We start from the raw sequence: 23,626 nt of genomic DNA on the forward strand, positions 1-23,626 counted from the left end.
TTTTTATAGTCCGCTGGCTCATTTTCCTTCAGTTCTTTCAGCAGCCTCTCGTTCGAAAATTCGATTTTTTTAAAAGCCAATTTTTGGACCAGATTTTTTTTCTCTTCTTTTGTAGCATCTCTTCTTCCTCATTTTCGTACAAAAGTTCGTCAATTATAATAAGAGAAGTAATTTTACGCATTTCGTCGATCATTTAAAAAATTTAATTTTACGTATCTTCCGCTTGTACCTTTCCTGCACCACAGTTACACACAATACTGAGATTGAAGCAACGGTCGCAACGTGTTTCTTAAACATAGGCAACACGTTGCTGCAACCGTTGCTTCAACGGTTGCCTGGTGTGTATTTAGCTTGATAATTAATAAATTATATATAGCAAGCAATTTTATACATTTTATATACCATAATAAGCAATTAGATACATTTTATGTACAATAAGCAGACGCATTGCTCCTTTTCTATCATTTTTTCATATTTAATCACTACTACATAAATAAAAAGTTCATTGTTTCTAACCTAACCTCATTGTGTCCCACAATTGGCATTTGAGAAGAAGAAGCATTTGCAGAAAGCGCGAAAAATAATTAAAAAGCAACTTTTAAACAAAGCAATCTTTATAAATGGAGGTAATAAATGCTAATAGGCAAGAACCACAACTGAATCTCGGTAAGCTTATGCAAATAATTTCTAGTTTTCTATTTGCATAAATTTACTTTAAACGGTTATTTCACAGATGTCAACGCTCAACGCAGTTTCATTAAATACTATGCCAAGTTGGAGGATGTAAGTTTGTATATTCATATTAAATTAAATTTAATTAAAAGAAATTTACCGTTATAGAAACCACCAACAACTGTGCGGTTTTTCGACCGCGCTGATTTTTACACCGTGCATGGCTCGGATGATTGTGAGCTCATTGCAAAGTTCATCTACAAATCTACCGCGTTTGTGCATAAACTCTTGCCTGATGAACCGGATGAAACGCTTGGTTACGTTACACTATCGAAAGCCAATTTCAATGCGGCTATACGGGAGTTACTACTAGTGCGCAACTTTCGAGTGGAAGTCTATGTTCGTCCCGGTGGCGCTGCAGCCAGCAGCAACAATTGGGAACTTGAGTACCGTGGCTCGCCGGGCAATTTGATTCAGTTCGAAGAAATTTTGTTTGGCAACCGCGAAATACTTGTGAGCAACAATCTGTTGTCGCTGCAAGTGCGCTTGGTGGACGGCAATCAGCGACGCTTAGGTGTTGCTTTTGTGGAACAAAACGATTGTCAGTTTCATGTATTGGAGTTTATTGACAACGACTTCTACACCGAGCTCGAGGCAATGGTAGTGCTGTTGGGGCCGAAAGAATGTCTATTGCCATCAATTGATGGTGAGGTATGTTGGTAGTAGTGAGTGTAAGTGTGCGATATATGCAGCTAAATAATTTTCTTGCAGTATGCGGCAGTGAAGCAACTGCTTGAACGCAATAATGTGGGCGTTACTGTACCGAAGCGCTCAGCGGCCACACCAGCTGAGAAAAACGATTTGCTGCAGGACTTAAATCGCTTGATACGTTTTGCTAGGGGGCAGCAGGAGGATGCTTTAACATTACCCGAGATGCAACTGTCCATGGCTATGGAAGCCTTGCGTGTGGCTATCAAATACTTGAATTTGACTAATGATGCCAGCAATTTGGGTCACTACGAAATGAAGCACCTGAATTTGAAACGGTAATTACTAAAATTTAGTTTCAAATAATTAAAACAAATTTTGGCCGATAGGTTTGTGCACTTGGACTCGGCGGCTGTTGCCGCGCTCAACATACTGCCAAAGCCTGGCACAAATCCCAACTCGCCAGGTTTTCGTTGCCAAAGCATTCTCGGCGTACTCGATCATTGTCGCACACCGCAAGGTCATCGCCTACTTTCTCAATGGGTTAAGCAACCGCTACGTAGTATCGAAATACTAAACGATCGACATGATATTGTGCAGTGTTTGCTGGAGTCGCCAGGCACATTAAGTACACTACACGATGATTACTTAAAACGTATTCCGGACGTGCTGATGCTAACCAAACGTTTGCTACGACAAAAGGCAAACATGCAGGATCTCTTTCGTGTGTACCAAGTTATTTTGCGCACACCTCGCATAGTCAACACGCTACTAAGTCTTGAGCATGCAACTGTGAAAAATGTGCTCTGCGATGCGATGAAGAGTTACTTGGAGGACTTGTCTGGTTTAAAGCAGTTAGTTGAACAAGTGGTCGATTTTGAAGCTATCGAGGCCGGCGACTATCTCGTCAAGTCTTCTTTTGATGAGCAACTGCAGGACATGAAGTCCCACATGTCGCGACTGTTAAGCAAAATGGAGCGCTTGCAACAAAAGGCTGCAGATGATTTGAATATGGAAAAGTCACAAGTGCGTTTGGAAAATGTTGCAAAAATTGGCTATCATTTCCGCGTTACTTTGAAGGACGATTCCGAGTTGCGTAAAAATAAAAATTATAAAATTCTCGATGTGGTGAAGGGTGGCGTACGTTTTACCAACGATAAGTTGACCGAATATAGCGAGGAATATGGTACGCTATGCGATCAGTATGAGGAACAGCAGAAATCAGTTGTGGAGGAGATTATAAAAGTAGCTATTGGATATGCGGCGCCACTTAGTTCCTTGAATAATGAATTGGCACAACTAGATTGTTTGGTTAGCTTTGCTATGGCTGCATTGGCGGCACCCATACCATATGTGCGTCCAAAAATGATAAAAGAGGGCTCGGGTGTCTTGGAGCTTAAGGACTTGCGGCACCCTTGCTTGGAACTCCAGGAACACGTGACTTTCATAGCCAATAGTGTAGCTTTCAAAAAAGGTAAATCGGGTTATGTTATTTAAAATCTATTTTAGTGTTAATTCCAAGGTCTTAAAACATTATTTCCTAGATATTTGCAATATGTTCATCATAACCGGCCCCAACATGGGCGGCAAAAGTACTTATATACGATCGGTGGGCACGGCCGTATTGATGGCGCATGTGGGCGCTTTTGTGCCCTGCGCTGAGGCCACTATAAATATGCTGGATTCAATACTGGGACGTGTAGGAGCTAGTGACAATATCGTCAAAGGATTGAGTACATTCATGGTGGAGATGATCGAGACTTCAGGCATTGTGCGCGTAAGTTTCAATTGAATAATAAACACAATGAAAATAAGGTGGAAGAAAAAATCTAATTTGGAAATCACGTTTTTGCAGACTGCTACCGAGAACTCACTGGTAATTATAGACGAGTTAGGACGTGGTACGTCGACCTATGAGGGTTGTGGTATCGCCTGGTCGATAGCTGAGTATGTTTAAATTAGTTAAAAGCTATTTCTATTGTGTACTAAACCGCCTCACAACTTTAACAGACATTTGGCGAAAGAAACAAAGTGTTTCACACTCTTTGCAACACATTTCCACGAAATCACGAATCTGGCTGAATCTGTGGAAACCGTGAAAAATTGTCACATGGCCGCAGTAGCAGATGCTGAAAATTTTACGCTCCTATATCAAGTACGTCCTGGTATAATGCAGAAAAGTTTTGGCATACAAGTGGCGCGTTTAGCAAATTTCCCCGAGACGGTTGTGCATAACGCGCAACGTATTTATAGAGAGTTCGAAGATGAATATGCTGATAAGCAAAATGAAACGGACAAGGAACTGTTGGATAAAATCGATGCCGCTATGGAGCGGCTAACGACAACGGGCAATGATATTGACATTGATGAGGCAGAGTTGAGTGAGTTGGTCGAAAAGTTTGCCAGTGATATCAGACAATTGGATAGCGAGTATTTCCAAGCTGCGCTATCAGTTGAGGGGAACTAGCATGAAGTGTAACATTGCGTTGTTGAATATAGCCAGTAAAAGTCAGTATTTCTAAAATTTTTGTAAGATGCCATAATTAAATTAAATAAAAGGGTCATTGCAACTCAGTTGACTTTAAAATTATTTACGTTAGGAATTAAAGTTGGAAAACTTTAAATATTTTAATTTAAAATGCATATTAAAATTTGTTGCTTCAACTCGCGAAGTTCGCTATAAAAAATATTTAATTGAAAGTTAACAAATATACGCCTTTAGCTTAGGCTCGTTTTTCTCTTGTTGTTGTAGCAGCATAAACACACTACTTACATGTATGGGAAAGGGCTGTAATAGTCGTTGGGCGGCTATAAGTCCGGGTTGTTCCACTAATATAGAACCGACTTTCATTCGCGTGTTGTTGTAACAGCATAAACATTCCCCGTAAATATTGCTGCATTCTAACAACAACGCCAAAGCTGCTGATAATAGAATTGTAACAAGATCTAAGGCCAAGGTCAATGAACCTAACAACGTTTGCGTAGCAACAAAACTGAATGCGCCAGCTCTTCGGTCCAAAAACAACGCTAAAAACCCTCTAAGTAGCTCTCCTTGTCAACTTAGACCGTCCACTCTGCATACTGATGCTGATACTTTAATCGTTGCTGATGCTAATGTGTTGACCTCTAATGCAGCTAACTCTCTCTCTTACGCCCAAACTGCCGCCGTAACTAAAGCCAATGCTGTAGTTCCCGCTCACCTTGAATCCGTTACAACACCTCTCCCGTTCGCTCCAAATACTACTGCTGCTGCAAATGTCAAAGGCGCAGGTGTAATCTCTTCACCTGCTGTTTCAGGTAATACTAACTCTTCATTGTGTGTTCCGAGCTTAGCAATACAGCGTAAGAGAAAAGAAAATAATATTCTTGTTGTTGGTGCAAACGTTAACTGCGAACTTGACGTCGCCCCTCGCTCAATATGGTTACACATCTCATCTTTTAAACCGTCGGTATTTATAAATATATGGGGAATGCTGCCTAAGTGACAGTCCTTGGCCGTATATAAATCCAGGTCGTTCCGATTACGTAGCGCCGGCTGTCGTAGAACTCATTTTTCTGTCTTCATTAATCCTTACCTTAATTGCTTTGCACTTGGAAAAAAATTTATTTCAACTAGAGTTACACACATACATATATTTATACATAGTAATACGGTACATAACATGTAGGTCCATTTTGTCTTGCCTTTAATTAGCCACGATTCTTTCATTTTATTTTTGTGGTCGCTATTTGAAGCGATAATACATTTGAGGCGTTTTGAACTGCTGCTCGCTAAGAAAAGCGCGTTTCGTTTTAGTACTTTCTTTTAATTACTTCATGCTACTACTACTTTACTTTTCATTTTTTCAGGCCACAAATATTCGAACATTCTAAGAAATAAATAATGCAAGTTTTTCTAGTAATTCAACTTTTCTTCTCTCCAACTCAAAATCTCTCTCCCACTTCTCCGCCAACAAGTCCTTAAACTCTTGGAGCGCTTCGCTCCTAGCTTTTTTCTTTTCTTCAGCCTCCAATTTTCTTATCTTCAACTTTTCCTCATAATAAATTTCTCGAGCTGTACGCTTTCGGCTTACCGCTTGTGCGTATGCAGAGCTTGAAGGAGCTAGGCCAGTCATTAGTGGCGATGAAGGCGGTGGTGTCTGTGGTGGCAACGAGCCCTCTATTTTCGATATTAACAATGGTGGTGATGATACCTCTATTCGCGAATGTTTTCTGGGCACAACTGGCGTGTGTGCCGAGTGCGAAGCACTCAGTACTGTCAATAATGGCGATGAGGGCGGTGGTGTCGGCGATGGCATCGAATCCTCCATATTCGATTCTGACAATATTGGAGGTGAGGGGGCTTCTATTTTCGTTACTGTGAAAGGTGAGGGTGGGCGCGAGTCAGCGGGTGATGCCTGTGGCGACGGTACCATTACCATTTCAAACGACCTATAGCCTACGTGAACTGTGTGATCTGTTGAAACCATTGGACAGCCTCCAAAAATTTTATCCATTAATTCCATATATGGAGCAAAAGATGAGGTGGCACCACTGGTGCGATTGTTTTCCCGTGCTGTCTTGTATCCATGGAGAAGAGTGCGCATTTTCGACTCCAAGCACAACGGTGTCCTTTTTGAGTCCTGAAAGTGGAGTTCATTTCTTTAATCGCTACAAACACATATTTGTTAAACGTACAGTCAGACCCTTTGCAATCATGTCTTCCAAGACATTCGCGTAGGCTTTTCGTTTTTTTTTTACATGCTCGAATTCATCTCTCCTTGGAAGGTAGCATTTCAAAAATCCCATCGTCTCCTCGTGGGACCATCTATTACGCTTGTTTCTTTCATATCTGTATCAAAAATCAGTTTTTAGTGGTAGTTTATTTTTTTGGGGAAGAAATTACGCAGTAATTTTGCTTACGCTTGATCCATTTATTTTGGTTTTGTTTAATATATCTTTAACATGGCAAGGTGTATGTCGTTAACATGAAACTTGCAAAATATTTTATCTGTGTTTATTCATTAGCTGTAGTCTTTTGCTTCCAACCTCCAAAAAAGAAACGCAGCTACAGATTCGGCAGCCGACCTGCAAAAGAACACCGATAAATTTAGCGAATTATGTGAAAGCAACAACACAAAATATCCTACTTGAGTTGATATAACCGGTTTAAGTTGAAAACGCATAACTATATGCGACCTGATTAATAGTGTTGCAAAGTAAAAAAAAATAGTCTATTGTGAATGGTCAACGGAAAATACTAGGGTGGTTTCCATGATAAATATATGGTACAGTAAAATCATGATAAAAATATACTAAGGCAGAAGGTGCATTCATAACATTCGCATTCATAGATTAGATTAGATTTCTTACAAGGCTTGCACTTCGACCTCATGGTCTATTGTGTCCTCTACTCATCACAGTAACCCATCCAGACCTAGTTCCCTTATTAAGCTCTGGATAAAGTTGGGTTGAATTGAACGTAAGTGCCTTTTTTCTGGCTACAGTTGGCCGAGATGTCTCAAGGAGAAGGTGCATTGGGTTCGGATGCCATTAGTGGCGAGGCCGCAGCCTCTCTCGCGAATGCGTACGCTACTTGGTTCCCAGTTATATCCCTGTGTTCCTGCACCCAAATTAGCCGGATGCGATTGTGTGTTCCTAACAGATTCAAATCCACGATACACTCAAAGACCAGAGCAGACTTAATCTCACAGGATGACAAAACCTGAAGTGCCGCCTGACTGTCCCTCAGATTGACAGTTCGCTCATTTCGGAAATTTCTCTGTAAGTATATCTCCGTACATAGACAGATGGCACACATCTCCGTTTAGAATATACTTGGGAAGTTATCCATCGGCACAGAACGATTGGTTCTAGGGCTATTAATTCCAGCGCCTTTAGTTTCTGATGCCTTCGAGCCATCTGTGTACTAGTGCAGGGTACACTCCTGAAGTTTCCTTTCCAATGTTGGTGTGCTCCAAATTATTCTGAACCTCCTTTTCAATTTGATGACATCACTAAAGTTATCATCTCTGGGTAGCTGGGTAAAAGGGAGCTGTAGCCTTAGCAATTCCGTGTTTTTCTATGACATCTCTTTATCTCTCCCGAAGCCTACCCTGGTAATATTGCTGAATAACAATATGAAGCTGTGTCAGCTCAAGCATCCCCTCCATTGCAGCAGTAGAGGAGGTCCGCATTGATCCCGTGATGCACGCGTATGCTAAGTTAGCGCTGCCCACACTGTGGAGAGAGCACAATGCGACCGCTCCATATGTTCTTATCGTTGGTCTTATTATCATGATGCACATCCACCTTAGGATGCTTGAGCTACAACCCCAGGATTTTACTGCTAGATGTTTGTAGATCATGAGAGCCTTTATTGTTTTGGACCAACAGTTTATTGGTGTTTTACATGCTGATTGAAATTTTAACATCCAAAATGTATATGCATTTTGTTTTTATGGCACTGCTATCACGTTACATGAATTCGCTTTGTAATTGCTCGCCACTCATCAGCTGTTTTGATTTATTGTGAACTCCACAAGCTGGCAGAAGCAGAGTTTGCACAATTTTCGCCATTCGAAAAGAAAATAAATAAATCGTTCCAAAAAAGTCGATCAAATTGAATAAATAGCTACAAAAAGAGCAAAAATTTATTGTAAAAATTTTTGTTGATGCAATGTGAATAAACCGCTTTTGTATGAATATAGGCGATGTAAAAATAATTTGGTCACGTTATTTTTAGAAATTTGTGAACATATAAAAATCATCGAAACTATGTCCCTACTACGACAGTGTGGAGCTGCTTTGGGGAGGAGACATGCAGTACAACAGTTTCTGCTGAGACCTCTCCTAATTGGTTATGATAATTGCAATGTCTCGTCGTCGTTTCAGCCAACGCATTCCTTTGTCCCAACAACCGGGTGTGCAGTGCGTGGTTATAAAAAGTTCGGCCACAAAGAGGAACCAACTCCCCGCTTAACAAAATATTTCCACGCGTTTGTTGCCACTTTATTTGTGCTAACGATATTGGACTTTAAAAAGTATTTATAAAAATGTCAAGTTTTTATTCTGTTTCTAATCAATTCCGTTTCTACCTCAATTAATTTTTAGAATAAAGAAAGCCATTATGCCCAAAGTGGACGCGGCGACACCCAAAGAGGAAGGTGTTCCCAATAAAAGTAATGAGGAAACTGAAGTGCTTAATGATGAATCGTCTGACACGGAATGCGCGTCGGTTGGCAAGTCCAAGCGCGAAAAAATGGGCTTTCGTCAACGAAAGGTATACATTTGACATAATTTATATAATTTATTGTGTATTAGGACTAAGACAAATAAAATTTTAATTTAATTTCTTTAAATTAAATTGTAAATAAACTCAGTTGAAATATTTCCATTTTTATTTAGCACTGGCTTCTCTCACTTTCACCGAAGTATTTATTTGTACTTTCTTTACAGATTTTTTGCTAATTTCTTTGAATAATTTAATTTTCTTTCAATTTCATGTTTTCCACTTGTGTTTGAATTGTTATGAACCTTTTTGCTATCCACTTATTCACAACACGCACAATCCATGTATATGAATTGAAAATCCCTGAAACATATGCACTAAAAAAAAAAAAAAAAAAAAAAAAAAAAATGGAATATACAAAATCCTAACCTTAAATGAAGATTATTGAATACGAAAATCGTATACGCGCCTATTCGACACCGGACAAAATCTTTCGCTATTTCGCCACAGTACGTCTTACCACACCTACAACTTCGGAAGTCTGCATGACTCCTGATGACTTTCTGCGTTCAATTTATCCCGGCATAATGCAGCCAGAGGGTATGTTGAGTGAAAAATGGTGTTAAATTTTTTTTTGGTGAAAAACCTATAATGTAAAAAAGCACATACACGTTCTATTGTTTGGTCTATGATTTGTATTATAATTTTTTTGTTTCATTCTGAGTCGCACTCGTTTTATGATTCTTAAACTATGTTTAAAGTTAAACACTTTTTTAACTATTTCTTGCTTAACTTATGCTATAATTTTTGGCAATCTTTTTCCGTTAAACTGCAAATTAATGTAAATGTGATAACACATCAAAAAGTATATGCGCGCGTAAATAACATTCCTCATTTCATGTCTGGCCAGATAACCGAATACGAAAATCGTATACGTCAATTTTCTACACCTGATAAGGTATTTCGTTACTTTGCCACTATACAAGTGCCGACAGCAGATGATCGTTATGAGATTTTTATGACTCCACAAGATTTTCTGACTAGCATGACGCCAGGCATGAAACAACCAGAGGGTATGTCGATTATCACCTATGATTAGTAAAGATGAATGTGACCATGTGAGACATTTATTTTTATAATAATGCAAAAATTCCTTAAATTACTAGAATCGTATGTAAGTTGAGTGAACTGATAATCTGTTTAATTTTTTTAGGTTTGGGTCTGGACCAGTATCGGCGCTATGATCCTAAGGTATGAAATCGTATAAAAAAGATAAATTTAAAGGGAGTGGAGAAGTAATGAAATTAGAGAAGACGAAAAGATAAAAAAAATTACAAATAATTTTTATAACGTCAAATAATAGAATATAATATAATATGCTTAGTCTTGCCATAAATTCTGTGGCAGAGTTTGCAATGCATATGGCGAGCACCAATTCGCAGAAAAAAGTTCCGTTATTTTTACCTTTGTTCGTATGCATTGTCTACTCATTAATTATATGCAGTTTCGTGGCAAATTTCGCTTGTTAACAAAAGAGTGGGGAGCTAAGGAAAATCCCATTGCAGTGATTGCATTACAAAAGTGTGGTAAAAATGCAGGTGAGATTTACGAATTGCTGAAAAAACTTCATATTTCGAGAATGTTTGCCTACCGTACGATCAATCATTTTTCCGAAACGACTGAAGTGACAGACGGAAAAACAAGTGGTCGTCCTCACGTGGCTCGAACTAGTGCAACGATAAAAGCCGTTCGAGAAAGAATTCGCAGAAATCCCCTTAGAAAGCAGAAAATCATGCCCAGCGAAGTAAATGCATCGACCAGATCCATGTCAAGACTAATTAGAGATGATTTCCACATGAAAGGCTTTCGTTTTTGTTGTTGTTGTAGCAGCATAAACATTCCCCATACTTACATACGGGGAATGCTGCTGGAGTGACAGTCCTTGGCCCGATATAAATCCGGGTCGTTTCGGTAACGTAGAACCGACTGTCGTGGAAACGAAAGGCTTTCGTCGCTCAACTGGTCATCTTTTGGCAATGCGCTCGAAGAAAATTAGTTTCGAAAGATGCAAGCAGCTTCTTCGGTGGCACGTGGCCAACGGCCATGAAAAAATTCTTTTCACAGATGATAAAAATTTTCACTGTTGAATAAGTTTTTAATAAGCAAAATGACAAATTCTGTGCTAAAACTGCGCAAAGACGCAAAAAATTGTTGTTTCAAGGATTTAGCGTGGTCAACATCCAACCTCCGTAATGGTTTGGTGGGGAGTGTCTTGTAAAGGCTTTACATTTCTTCACTTCTGCGGAAAAACGGTTAAGACCGGGGCAAAAGTGTACCAGGAGAGTGTCTTAGAAGGCGTGGCGAAGCAGTTGAGCAGTACTCTATTCAATGGAGAGCGTTGGATCTTCCAGCAAGATTCCGCTCCAGCCCATAAGGCAAAAATCGCACAGCAGTGGGTTCATACCCGCAAAAGATTGGCCGTCTGGAAGTTCAGATCTGCATCCATTGAATTACAGGGTTTGATTGAAAAGTAATGAGCCTTCCCGCGCGGCGTGTCTGCCAAGCGATAAACCGAATCGGCTGGTGGGGGAAAATGATCGTTGGACCTTCCCCTTCCACTAGAAACCGGTCCCAGTTCGCTGGCAACAGCGGCGCAGTCAACATCGCTCCGCGCGTGAAAGCTGTTTTAGAAGTGTGTTAGGATTTTGCAGTGGCGAAAATGCAGCGATCGTTGGAGCAACGTTACTCGATCGAATTTTGCGTAAAGCTAAGCAAAACGAGTACCGAAACCATTGGGCTACTCAAGGAGGCTTACGGGGGCCAATCTCTGTCCAGTACCCAGGTAAAACGGTGGCACAAGTCGTTCAAGGAAGGCCGGGAGGACGTCGAAGACGAACAGCGATCTGGAAGGCCTTCGACGACGCAAACAGAGCAGGATGTGACCCTCTGCATTGGCCAAGTTGGGGGTTCCGGTGCTTACCTACCTACCTACAGCTCAGACCTATCCCCTCCGGACTTCTTCTTGTTCCCGCGCTTGAAAAGAAAGCTGAAGGGGAGGCGTTTCGACTCCATCGAGGCGATCCAAAAAACTGTGACAGCCGAATTGAACGCGATTCCGGCGGATGAGTTTAAAAAATGTTTCCTGCAGTGGAAGGACCGTTACCAGCGGTGTATTGACGGTCAAGGGTCCTATTTTGAAGAATATTAGAAGTATAAGCCAAAAGGTTTAATAAAACTGCTTAAAAAAAATAAGGCTCATTACTTTTCAATCAAATCCTGTACAGCTTGTGCTCAGAATTTTATCACATGGTCTACCGAAGACTTCACAGACATTTGGAGAGTCGCATACAGCTTTGGTTCGAGCAGCGACGTCAATATCCACGGAAACTGTGCGTGCTGTCATAGCTGAATGGCCTAATCTTTTGAAGGCTTGTGTAAAAGCAAATGGTGACCATTTCGAATGAAAAATAAATTTTTCTTAATATTTACACGATTAATTAAAATTAACTTCATTAAAAAAGTGTTAGAATTTCATATCTATAACGGACTTATGGCAGGACTAAGTAATGTAATATAACATAATAAATATAATACATTATGAAAAAACATAATATACTACATATTATTATAAAAAACAAAAAATAAAACTAAAAAATAAAAAAAAAATAAAAAATGAAAAAAAATAAAAAAATATATAAAAAAAAAAAAATTCAAAAAAATATATAAAAATAAAATAAAAAAATATAATAAATAAAAAAAAAATATATAGAAAAAAAATAAAAAATATATTTAAACTCATTAATCATTTCCCGACGACTATGAGTATTTACAATTCTAAAAACAAAAGAAAAAAGTACCTTAAATATCTTACCCACGTAACTAATGTTCTTGTAAACACCAATTTAAAAACACTTACTGCATTAATTTTCTAAACACCTCCTTAAATTTCCTCCCCTTTTCTAATACCACCATTTTACTTTTCTCTCCTCACAACATACAAACCATGCTCTCTACTTACAGGTTGCAGGAGAGGTATTTTTTGCAAAACCATTGAAATACACGTTACTCAATAAAAAAAAGAAAATAATAGGAACAATAACACATTGGCCGTATTTGTGAATGAAAAAAAAAAAACGAATGTTAATTGTAACCCCCCTTTTTACAAACAACTGTATTTACCCCTACACTAAGAATAAAAAATACTTTGCATGTTGCACATTTTTTTGCGCATTAAAGACTTGCCCGCTGAATTTGACTAATATGAAAGTTTTGCTGACCCAAAAATTGTGTTTAATAACATAATATTATTTATAAAAATAAATGTTTTTGCACTAATCCCATTGCTTTCAACACATAACGCATTTTTAATGCACATACATATGTAGGTATGCGCAAATAAGCCCCTCAATTTTCCCCTTTGGATGTCGAATATTGAAAAAAGAAAAAACAAAAAAACAAAAAAGAAAAAAAAAAAGCGCTGCGTACTGCGGGTTTTGTTTGTTTAGTTTGTTGTTTTATGTACAAATGAAATATTTTTTTATGTATTTACTAATATAATTTTGTTTATATTTAGGATGTATCTGAGTGTCTGAAACTGCATTTGGATGAGGACAGCATATTTTATAAATTAGGCTCATATGGGTTGATTACTTTTTCGGATTATATCTTCTTGCTGACCGTACTTTCAAGTGAGTGCATTTCACGGTTTATAATAAGAAAGCTGATAAATGTACATACATTTCAAACAATTCTAGCTTCACGTCGTCATTTCGAAATCGCTTTTCAAATGTTCGATCTGAATGGTGACGGCGACGTGGATAGTGAAGAATTTGAAATGGTGGCCGATTTGGTGCGCCAGCAATCGACAATAGGCAGCAGACATCGCGATCATGCCGCCACAGGCAATACGTTTAAGGTAGGTTAAGCCTTCGTAGGATATGTAAATATTGTATAGTTCTTGTGATATGTAGATTAGTGTGTTACACGCTCGATTATGTAATGAAATATTTGTAGTACATATCTACCATACCTTTGACTGTTGAATCAACTAAATGTAAAATATGTTTTCTGTATCTTTGCTCTTTCCAATATCTTTTGTAAATATCGACTAATGCAATTCCTCTCACACCACCTTAACTAACTTGTCTAACAAATGTCTAATCGCAAAAATCAAAAATTAATTACTTACTTTTCCTACTAAATACAAAGCCCATGAAGGTATATACTTAAAGGCAAACTGTACACTTTTTAATAATTTTCACCAAAAATTCACCACTCTTTTTTCCGCTCATTGTATTTATTATTTTTTTCTCGCTTTGTGTATGATATTCTTTAATAAAGCTCACAATCACAAGTTTTATTTTACGCTCGCTTATCTCACATTTTGCTTTGGTGTGGCGCCACCATTGAACGCACTTAACCGCCAAACCATTCATCAAATTGGCTAGGCAAGCTTAAGTTTAATTTTCATTATTCACTCATTTTTTATTATTTAAAAAAAATTGTACTTTTTACCTTTCACAGGGTGTAAACTCCGCTCTGACCCACTACTTCTTCGGCCCGAATTTAGATCAGAAGTTGACCATTCAAAAATTTATACACTTCCAAACGCAGTTACAGCGCGAAATTTTAACGCTCGAATTTGAGCGCAAAAATCCGAATAGTGAGGGTCTCATAACTGAAGTGGATTTCGCCGAACTGTTGGTGGCTTATGCTGGATATTCGCATAAGAAGAAGGCGCGTAAATTGAAGCGCGTCAAGCGTAAATTCAAGGACAACAACTTGGGTATCTCCAAAACGGACTATCTCGATTTCTTCCACTTTTTGAGCAACATCAATGATGTGGACACCGCGTTGACGTTCTATCACATTGCGGGCGCCTCGATTGATCAGGCAACACTTAAGCATGTCGCTAAAACAGTGGCAATGGTGGAGCTAAGAGATCATGTAATTGATGTCGTTTTTACCATTTTCGATGAAGACAGTGAGTATCAAGGACAATTTTCTAGTTGAATTTACTTTTATCATTGAATGAATAATAATTTTGTATCTGTAGTGCGGCCAATGGCCAACACTTCAATCTAAAAGATCTTTTGTGGCCATTGAATTATTACTATAATTTTTATGAAAAAATTACAATAATACAAACATTTTTTTCGAATTTTGTTCATCGAGAATTTCCCTTTTTCAGACGACAACCAGCTGAGTAATCGCGAATTCGTCGCAGTCATGAAGAATCGCCTGCAGCGCGGCTTGGAAAAGTCAAAGGATACTGGTTTTATAAAAATGATGCGCTCGATGTTGAAATGTGCCAAAGAAACAAAGCCGGTGCTTTTGGATCTGTAAAACAAAAATTTTATTAAGAATTAGGAGATTAATCTACGACTGCTGCAGTTTAATGAATGAAAATTTTTGATAAATTGGTGCTACTTTTCGAATGCACTTCCTTCCGCTTTAATTCGGCAACCAGTTTTTTTCTACATTTATAGTTCCTTGTTGTAACCTAAAATTGTTTTTATTTATTATATTTATTTAATAAAAAATTTGCTATTTTTTTGCGTTAATTGAACTCTCATAAATTTTATATCATAAACAAAAAAACGTGTGGTGGAATTTTCAAAAACGAGTACGTGCATGAATGATTATTCACACTGCAGCCAGTTCGATGTTGTTGTTGTTGTAGCAGCACACTAAACCCTGCCAGTGTGGTGTAATCACCGATCGTCATCGTCTAACTCATCTAACGGAAGGCTCAAGAAACATGCTGCTTCGACAGGTTAGGTCCAGAGAGAGAGGGGTGTTAGGTGAGTGGGTTTAAGAGGACATGTGAATGGGTGGTTAGTACCGTGCGAGGTACCTTCACCTGCCGGACATATATTGAGCTTGCTGGGATCAATTATGGATAAGTGGAGTTAAATCTGCTTCAATATCCAGAACGTAATTGGGCCAAAAGTATGCGGGTCTCACGAGGCAGCTGAAGCTCTTTGCTTGCAATGGGTGGTGGTTGAACTTTGCTAACGGCTCGCGAATTAAGGAAGGTTGTGAGATTCTCCCGATGAATGCCGTTTAATAGCTGATTATATACTGCCCGTTTCAGTAGTTGCAGTCGTCTTTGGTCCTGGATCTCGTCGGTGTAGTCGAAGAAAAACCTACTGACTCGCCTTGGAGGTGGAGCAGAAATTGTTGGAGGATCAATTTACTATGCTTCTTGACCGCGAGCAAGGAAGAAGAGTACATCATGTAATCCCACCAAAACCTGCCGCCCTAGTAAACAGTAAACTAATCCTGCTTAGTACGCTGAATCCTACCCCTCGATTATCGTCACTTGAGCAACTCTATGTAGCAAGGTTGGTCCGAACACTTCTTCTAAGGGGTGGCTTTGATCCTCACTTTGAACATGAAATCAATTTCTCTCATCCTCGACACTCGTCAGTAGCATTTTCAGATCAATTCTCTGAACTGTGTAGAATAAAGCAACGGGGGCCGCACACTGGGGATTTTTGTACATGTTTAAAAACTACTTTTAAAAAAAATTTTAAAAAACAATGTTTTTTAAAATTCGTAAATTTTATTTTTAAAAATATATGGAAAGAACATGATTTAAAACAATGTTTAAAAACTGTTTTTATATGGACTGCCGACAAGTGAATAAATAATGAACAAATATTTATTTTTAATGATGTCATACATACACAAATTATACACATTACATATTCATATAAAACATATTTTTTTTCTTGTAATTTTATTCTTGTAAAAGCGCAATTACTTCCTTGCTTAAATCACTGTGCTTTTTCTTATTGAAAGAAGGTGTCAAATGTGATATCAACGGGTCTGATGTCACCATCATTCGGTGCATGATGTCTTGATTCGTGGCAATTCTGCTGCATTTTCTGGAGTGTCTGAGTCTATACTTTTTGTAGTCTTTGTTTCGACATTCCTGAGCCTCTTCAGACAATATACCCACAGGAAAAATACACTTTTCCATTATATCCTTGCCGTGTATGAGAATTTTATGGAGAGTAGTTGGCATATTGTACCACTCATACAAAGTAACAAACTTTTTTGCTGTCTCCATACAAAAATCTCCAAATTTTGTTGGGTTCACTGGGTCACGTATGGTTATGGCTTCAAGAATAACAGCAAATCTTTTAATTAAATCTTCGTCCAAACCTGTTATTTCAAAAACTGAGGTTGGATTGGCAAAGAATCTTCGTGACGTGTTTCCAGAATTTGTTGTGCCGGATCCTTGCTTGACAGTATCAACCTGTATCCCAATTTTATCTTTTAGCTCTCGTTTTATCAATTGTTTTCTGGCTTCTTTTATTGGGCGAGTATGTGAGTCGACTCGTCCTCGTTTAAATTCCATATTATAGGCTACATGCAGAAGACACTCCATCAGCTTGATACGAGCATGGAGAGGTGACATGCCGAATTTCAGTGCTTCTTCATTTACGGGCCTGGATTGAACTTCTTCAATTTTATTAATTTTTGAGGTTGTTGCTCCACAAATAAAACAAGAAGATGCTGCTAATGTTTCTATCACAAACTGCGCTGTTTTACCGTCGATCATCGAAAAATATAATTCATGTTTTACTTTAAATTCACGATTATTTACTGTGACTTCGGTTTCTCTGAGCTTCGATATTTCCTCATCTACTTTTCTCTTTTCGTTTCGTATAACTTCAGAAGTCTCTTTAACATATGAAAACTGTAATGTTCTACAATACTGTGTGGAGGAAGCTTTATCATTAATCCACACTGATTGATTTATGTTGTCACTTCGTGATAATTTTAGTGGTACTACAGATGTCATATATAAATTAGAGTCAGACACTTCTTCCGTTGAAAAACTTTGGAGATACTCACTTTGTCCCGAGGCTCCATCAGAACCCCATTTAGAGTATAACGTGAGATTTTCGCTTGTAATTTGGCTTATCTCGTTTATTGATTTAGTCTCTAAAATTCTTTTAGTAGTGTGATCCAAAAGCTTTTGTAAGGATACACTTGCTGAACTTTCAGTAATAAATATGCCTTCTGGATAACTTTTAGTCTTTTCTTCCGAGAGTGCTTTGTAAGCTACAAGTATGTTATAGCCTTCACGTTGTAACCAGTGCATAAGATCGTCCCGTTAGTATTAAAATAGCCTATAAATTTTTTGATGTTTTGAGAAAATGAATTTCAAACTTTTTGTCGAAAGTAGCTCTCACTCAAATCTCGTTATGTCTGTAAATATTTATTATTTTTTGACTGACGTTTTGACCCACTTTGTGGAACTAGAATTTGACAAAATTTTGACCACATATAAAATCGACGATGGAGAATCCAAAAATTCAATAAAAGAATAATAGCCTATGAGCACATAGGCTATTGTTATACTAAGGGGACGAGATACTCTTATTTTTCTTTTGTGAGTTCTAGCTTTGTAAACAAACCAACTGTTTTTTTGGGGTAAATTTTCTGATCAGCTTTCGAAATATTAGATGTAGAAGCAAAATCAATCACTTTTTGGGGAAATATAGAACTTACTTCATCCCTTTTATATCGCTTAGCACGATCACAACACTCGTGAAAGGATTTTCGTGGACGACCAGTTTTAGAGCTGGTAGAAGGTTCACACTCATCATTACTTAAGTCAATTTCAAAAGTTCCTTCAAGCCAACTTGCGTTCTTACTTTCAAATCGCGATTTTGTGCGCTTAGAATCCAACCACCTTCGTTTGAATTGAGAGTAAAAACGTTTGTATACTGCATCCACAATACGGTCAATTTTATGTTCACTTATGACAATGTATGATTGTTCCAAAAATAATTTTAATTTTCTCCTATCGTTGTCATATTCCAGAAGCTTCGTGCATAAATCCGCGTATGAAATGGTGAAACTTTCCATTATATATTTGTTTAAATTGACAAACTCAGTAAACAGTATAATTATTACGATTCACAGATTATTATTAATATAAGCCAGTAAATATTTACGCACAGGATACATGTAAGTTCATAATTCTGAATTACCCTCAAAATGTCAAAACAAAATTAAAAGTGTTTCGTTATCATTATGCACACACTAGAAAGCGTTTAGTTATTATCATTGCCAAAAAATAATCAGTGGCGCCTGGTGGCACCTGGTGCCACCTGCAATTGATTAAAACTGAAAGAGACGCTATTAAGCAACACGTTGATACTAGTTTCTGACCGTAGGTAAATGTAGCTCAACTTGCAGATCCAAGAATATGAAGGAATATGATTTTTTTTTTCGTAAAATTAATTATAAATAGATAATCAAATGCTTTAAAGCCTTTGTTCTTCCGGCTAAAATATATAAAAAAAATCGTACCCTAAATGAAAAATAAAAAATTGGAAGTCGGCTCAAGCAAAAAGAAAAAAAACCACCTTGGGCTTTGAAGTTTTTTCTTAGTCAGTTCAATACTATAAAAAAATTATACTTTTGACATATCTATAAAAAAAAAAACTGTAAGTCGGAGTTTAGTAATTCTTTTAGATTTTATTGTTGGTTCTATTCTGGAATTTAGAAATACCATTAAACATTGCGTAGGTGGTATGTTGCAAATTTGACTTGTTTCCGCTAAATCCCCAGTGTGGCCCGTTCGGAGATGGCCTTTCTCTTTCTTCTCTGTTATTTTATTTATTTTTTTCATAAATATGACTGATCTGTAAAACTCAGACTTTCATAGCACCAATACGTATTAAATTACAAAATTTAAAATCCAGTTCTTAAATCTAACGTAAAACAAAGAATTGCGATAATTTTAAATCGAAATAGTTAATTTTAAAATTAAAATTATTTAAACTTTAAATTAAATAATAGATATTAACAGCTTTCAAATTTGGTTTAGTACGAAAATAAACAATAAAAAATCAACAATAAAACAACAAAACAGGAGATAAATAGAAAGGAAAAGAAACGGAAATAGGGAAAGAGAACAGTTGAATTGCAATCACATTCATCGTGCAGAGGTAAAGTAATTATGTATTACCTTTTTGAAGTTGTCACCATTTATCACAGCCTTAAGATTCTCAGTAATGGAATTTCACAGCCTCACAGCAATAACGAAAAACAGCGTTGAAGAGGAGAAAAAGGAATATTTAGGGAAAACAGACTTCGATCCCTTCTAGACCTTTTCAATTTTCATTTCTCATATAGACATTTTAGAGTTTTATGTTCTATAAGTTTCTACATGAATATATAATTGCTCGCCTCGAGATGATCATTAATGCTGCATCCTAGAATCTTATCTTTTAGCCCATAAACATAGGTTAGGTTAGGTTGAAGCGGGTGCACACTGTGGGACACACTCAGGCCCATAGCCCATTGTGATGCCGCGTGGAAAATTGTCCTTATCTCTCCCTGCGTACTTTTCACAAATTTTAGAAGATCTCTGATTTCCACAAAACTAAGATCTTCCAATTCCAGAATTGTCTTCCTAAAATGATAAGTCTACGTGTGGATAGAGCAGGTTAGGTTAGGTTAGGTTGTAATTGTTATGTTGCCCAGAGGGTAAGGCCCACTTGGACGAAATAGTTTGGTTCGTCCTTTGTGATACCATTGAAGGACAAAGAGGGGGGAGGAAGGGAAGGGATGGGGAGTGGTGAGTGTTTGTGGACTACGAACGGTGACTAGTCCGCGGTTGTGTTAACCTCATTATGCTGCTGATGTAGTTCATCAAATTTTTGTTATCAACACCTGCTATATCAGCAGGCGCAGAATAGAAGTGAGAACCAAGATATTTGAATCTTAGTCCCGCGAAGGCTGGGCAGCTTAGGAGCAGGTGCTGAGATGATTCCACCTCATCCTCCATACAGCTGACGCAAAAAGGACTCGAAGTAATTCCGAGTCTCACGGCATGTGTACCTCGCGGACAGTGCCCCGTGATGATGCCCACGAAATTTGAGAGATGACATTTTGTCATCCCCAGGATATCCCTCGAGCGCCTCCTATCCAAACGTGGCCAAAAGGACTTCGCGACCCTACACGTTCGTGTACTTGCCCAGCGTTCGCTGAGTTGGTGCATAGCCCATCCTTCCAGGAGTAGAGCGCAGGTTGTCAAGGGGATCCTGATCCTCTCCTTTCGCGGACACATTGCCTCACAGGTCCCCTGTCTGGCCAGCTCGTCGGCTTCGCAGTTTCCTGCAATGTCACTGTGACCAGGTACCCAAATTATCTTTATGTCGAAGAATTCTGATGCAATCGAGAGTGAGACCAGGCATTCCCTGACCAGCTTCGAATGCACCATAATAGAGCCTAGAGCCCTAATGGCCGCTTGACTATCGGAGTAAATATTTACCTTCTTAGCAGTTATTACGCAAGTAAGTAGCCAGTCAGCTGCTTCTTTAATTGCGGCCACCTCTGCTTGGAACACACTACAGTGATCCGGTAACCTGAATTTGAGTTTGATGGGGAGCTCTTTGCAGAATACTCCTCCTCCAACCCTACCATCCAACTTCGAGCCATCCGTGAACAGGTTAACGAGGCCCTGTCCCCAGGTGTTGCCCCCGCTCCACTCCTCCCTTGGTGGAATATAGGTGGAGAAAGTTCCGCTTGGACTTAGCGAAGGCACACACTGATCCGTCGACGAGGGGATGAGCTCAAAGTTTCTGAGGATGCTTGAGTGCCCATATGTGCGGTTGAGCTTATAGCCCAAGCACCTCAGTCTGATTGCGGTACGAGCAGCGGCAATTCTGCTTGCGATGTCTATAGGTACCACATTTAACATTACATTAAGCGCCAGAGTAGGAGTAGTTCGAAGCGCCCCACTGATTCCAATGAGAGCAGACCTCTGGACTCTCTCTAGCTTTTTAACTGTTGTCGTCCTCTTCAGTGAGTTCCACCAGATAGAGCAGGACAATGGCACAAAAGGTGCGGGATCGTCCCTTCCTCTTCCTCATCTAGACAACTTCTGCAGAAGTCATGTGTTTGCATACCCTTCCTCTGGGCGTGCCTGCCGATTGGCAATGTCCCGTTATAACTGAAATCAGTGTACTAAGACTGTGCTTATTTCGGCTTATCCTTAGCTCATAAACATAACGGGCAACATTGTTGAACGCAACATCAATTTTGTGAGACGAAACAGACTGAACTTTGTTATACGAGGTGTGTTCAAAAAGTATAGCGAATTTTGTGTTTTTTCAAAAATTATTTATTTATTCATTAATATCTATTTTGTCCCCTTCAAAGTAATCCCCATGAGATGTTATTCACTGCGGCTAACATTTTTTCCAATCTTCAAAGCACTTCAAAAAATCATTTTTTTTATCTTGGTCAGCTCTTCCTTCGACGCCGTCTTTATCTCGACAATCGTAGCGTAGCGTCTTCCTTTCATGGGCCTCTTCAGTTTCGGGAACAAGAAAAAGTCACAGGGAGCCAGATCTGGGGAATACGATGGCTGTGGCATCATTAGTGTGTTGTTTTTGGCCAAAACGTCGCGCACAAGCAACGATGTATGAGCAGGGGCGTTATCGTGATGCAAGAGCCAACTTTTGTTCTTCCACAAATCCGGGCGTTTCTGGCGGATGGCTTAGCGCAAATTGCGCATAACTGGCAGGTAATATTTCTTTACCCTGTGGCAAGAACTCATAATGCACAACGCCCCTGCAATCGAAGAAAACGGTAAGAAAAACTTTTACATTCGACCGAACTTGGCGCGTTTTTTTCGGCCTTGGTTCGTGCGGCAAATTCCATTGAGATGATTGAGCTTTGGTTTCCACGTCATAACCATAAACCCACGAGTTATGACCCTCTTGAGCAAATTTGGGTCCTGGCGGACAGAGTCCAACATCTCATTAGTAATGTTCATGCGATACTGCTTTTGGTCGAAGTTGAGCAGTTTTGGTACGAATTTTGCGGCGACCCGTCTCATGCCCAAATCATCGAAAAAAAAAAAACGAATGGCACGAGCCACGCGATAAGTCTAGGTCCTCAGCAACTTCTCTATCGGTGATTCGACGATTGGCCAATACCATTTTCTTCATTTCATCAATTTTTTCGTCTGTTGTTGAAGTGCTCAGGCCTCCGGCACGCTTTTCGCCGTTCACATTTTCTCGGCCTTCCGATAAACGCGGCTTTGGTCCAAAGTAGCTTCTCCGTATGACACAGTCAACATTCAGAATGCATCCGCCCACTTAATTTCGTTTTTCACACAAAATTCGATACAGGTTCTTTGATCCATCTTTTTGAATAGGTAAAAATCGAAGACGAGCCGAAACACGTGCAAGCAAAGCTCTGTCAACAATTAACTGAACATTCAAAATGACCGAACTCGTCGGCATGAGTGAGAGACATGAGTACTAACATATAGGTACAAAAAAAAAAATCGAGATTCGAATATACGTAACCTCCGAAAATTCAAAATTCGCGATACTTTTTGAACACACCTTGTGTATTTACTTACTCAGAATACCTGAAGTGAGGCAAAATTTGTTGAAAAGCTAACTTTCTTGCCTTTAAAGTTATAAAGGAAGCTGGCATTCTTAATCTACAGTCCTGTGCAAAAAAAACCGGACAGTCTGAAAACTCCATTTTTTGAAGTAGTATGGATTTTATCAAATATGTTTGAATGTGGTTATATTCCATTGTGTTTTTAATGCAGGGTTTTTCAGTAAGAGCGCTTCAACTTTTGAACTTTTTTGAATAAAACACAAACGGTTTGACTTTTTTATCTAATTTTTTTTTATTATCGAGTTTGAACATATACATTTAAGTATGAAATTCGATTTCTTTTGCATGACCACCGCATGCACGTTTTACGAATTCCAATCGTTGAACCCAATTTTCGACCACTCTTTTGCATAAATCGGCCAAAATTCCAGCAATTTCGCGTTCAATATTGGCTCTGAGCTCACAAATCGTCGCCGGCTTGTTACTGTAGACCAATGACTTCACATAACCCCAAAACGGGACGGCTTGTTAAATGGACCGTAAAATGGCCGTAATGCTCTTAAAGTAGCAGCAACAGAATGATTATTTTCATAAAAAATTTGCACGATTTGCAATCGTGGCTCAAGTGTGTAGCCTTCCATG

At 38.7% G+C, this 23,626-nt stretch overlaps 3 protein-coding genes across 3 annotated transcripts; 2 read left to right on the forward strand and 1 right to left on the reverse strand.

The window, feature by feature from the left end:
* Positions 1 to 553: 553 nt before the first annotated feature.
* Positions 554 to 3,970, forward strand: LOC129248364 (DNA mismatch repair protein spellchecker 1). Its single transcript, XM_054887888.1, has 8 exons — positions 554 to 666; positions 734 to 783; positions 841 to 1,383; positions 1,444 to 1,718; positions 1,770 to 2,854; positions 2,925 to 3,157; positions 3,236 to 3,327; positions 3,391 to 3,970. The coding sequence occupies exons 1-8, from the start codon at positions 621 to 623 to the stop codon at positions 3,845 to 3,847; spliced, it is 2,781 nt and encodes a 926-aa protein (XP_054743863.1). The 5' UTR covers positions 554 to 620; the 3' UTR covers positions 3,848 to 3,970.
* Positions 3,971 to 4,993: 1,023 nt separating this feature from the next.
* On the reverse strand, positions 4,994 to 6,558 carry LOC129247574 (BSD domain-containing protein 1-like). Its single transcript, XM_054886741.1, has 4 exons — positions 6,510 to 6,558; positions 6,283 to 6,447; positions 6,058 to 6,211; positions 4,994 to 6,002 (listed from the first exon to the last, which is right to left on the reverse strand). Exons 2-4 carry the CDS (start codon positions 6,291 to 6,293, stop codon positions 5,250 to 5,252), a joined length of 918 nt encoding a protein of 305 aa, XP_054742716.1. The 5' UTR covers positions 6,294 to 6,447; positions 6,510 to 6,558; the 3' UTR covers positions 4,994 to 5,249.
* Positions 6,559 to 7,888: 1,330 nt separating this feature from the next.
* LOC129247945 (calcium uptake protein 1 homolog, mitochondrial) lies at positions 7,889 to 15,153 on the forward strand. Its single transcript, XM_054887328.1, has 8 exons — positions 7,889 to 8,402; positions 8,473 to 8,641; positions 9,031 to 9,190; positions 9,804 to 9,841; positions 13,164 to 13,278; positions 13,345 to 13,505; positions 14,114 to 14,573; positions 14,781 to 15,153. Exons 1-8 carry the CDS (start codon positions 8,137 to 8,139, stop codon positions 14,933 to 14,935), a joined length of 1,524 nt encoding a protein of 507 aa, XP_054743303.1. The 5' UTR covers positions 7,889 to 8,136; the 3' UTR covers positions 14,936 to 15,153.
* Positions 15,154 to 23,626: the final 8,473 nt, after the last annotated feature.

Source organism: Anastrepha obliqua, chromosome 5 (genome assembly GCF_027943255.1).
Source record: "Anastrepha obliqua isolate idAnaObli1 chromosome 5, idAnaObli1_1.0, whole genome shotgun sequence".
NCBI lineage: Eukaryota > Metazoa > Arthropoda > Insecta > Diptera > Tephritidae > Anastrepha > Anastrepha obliqua.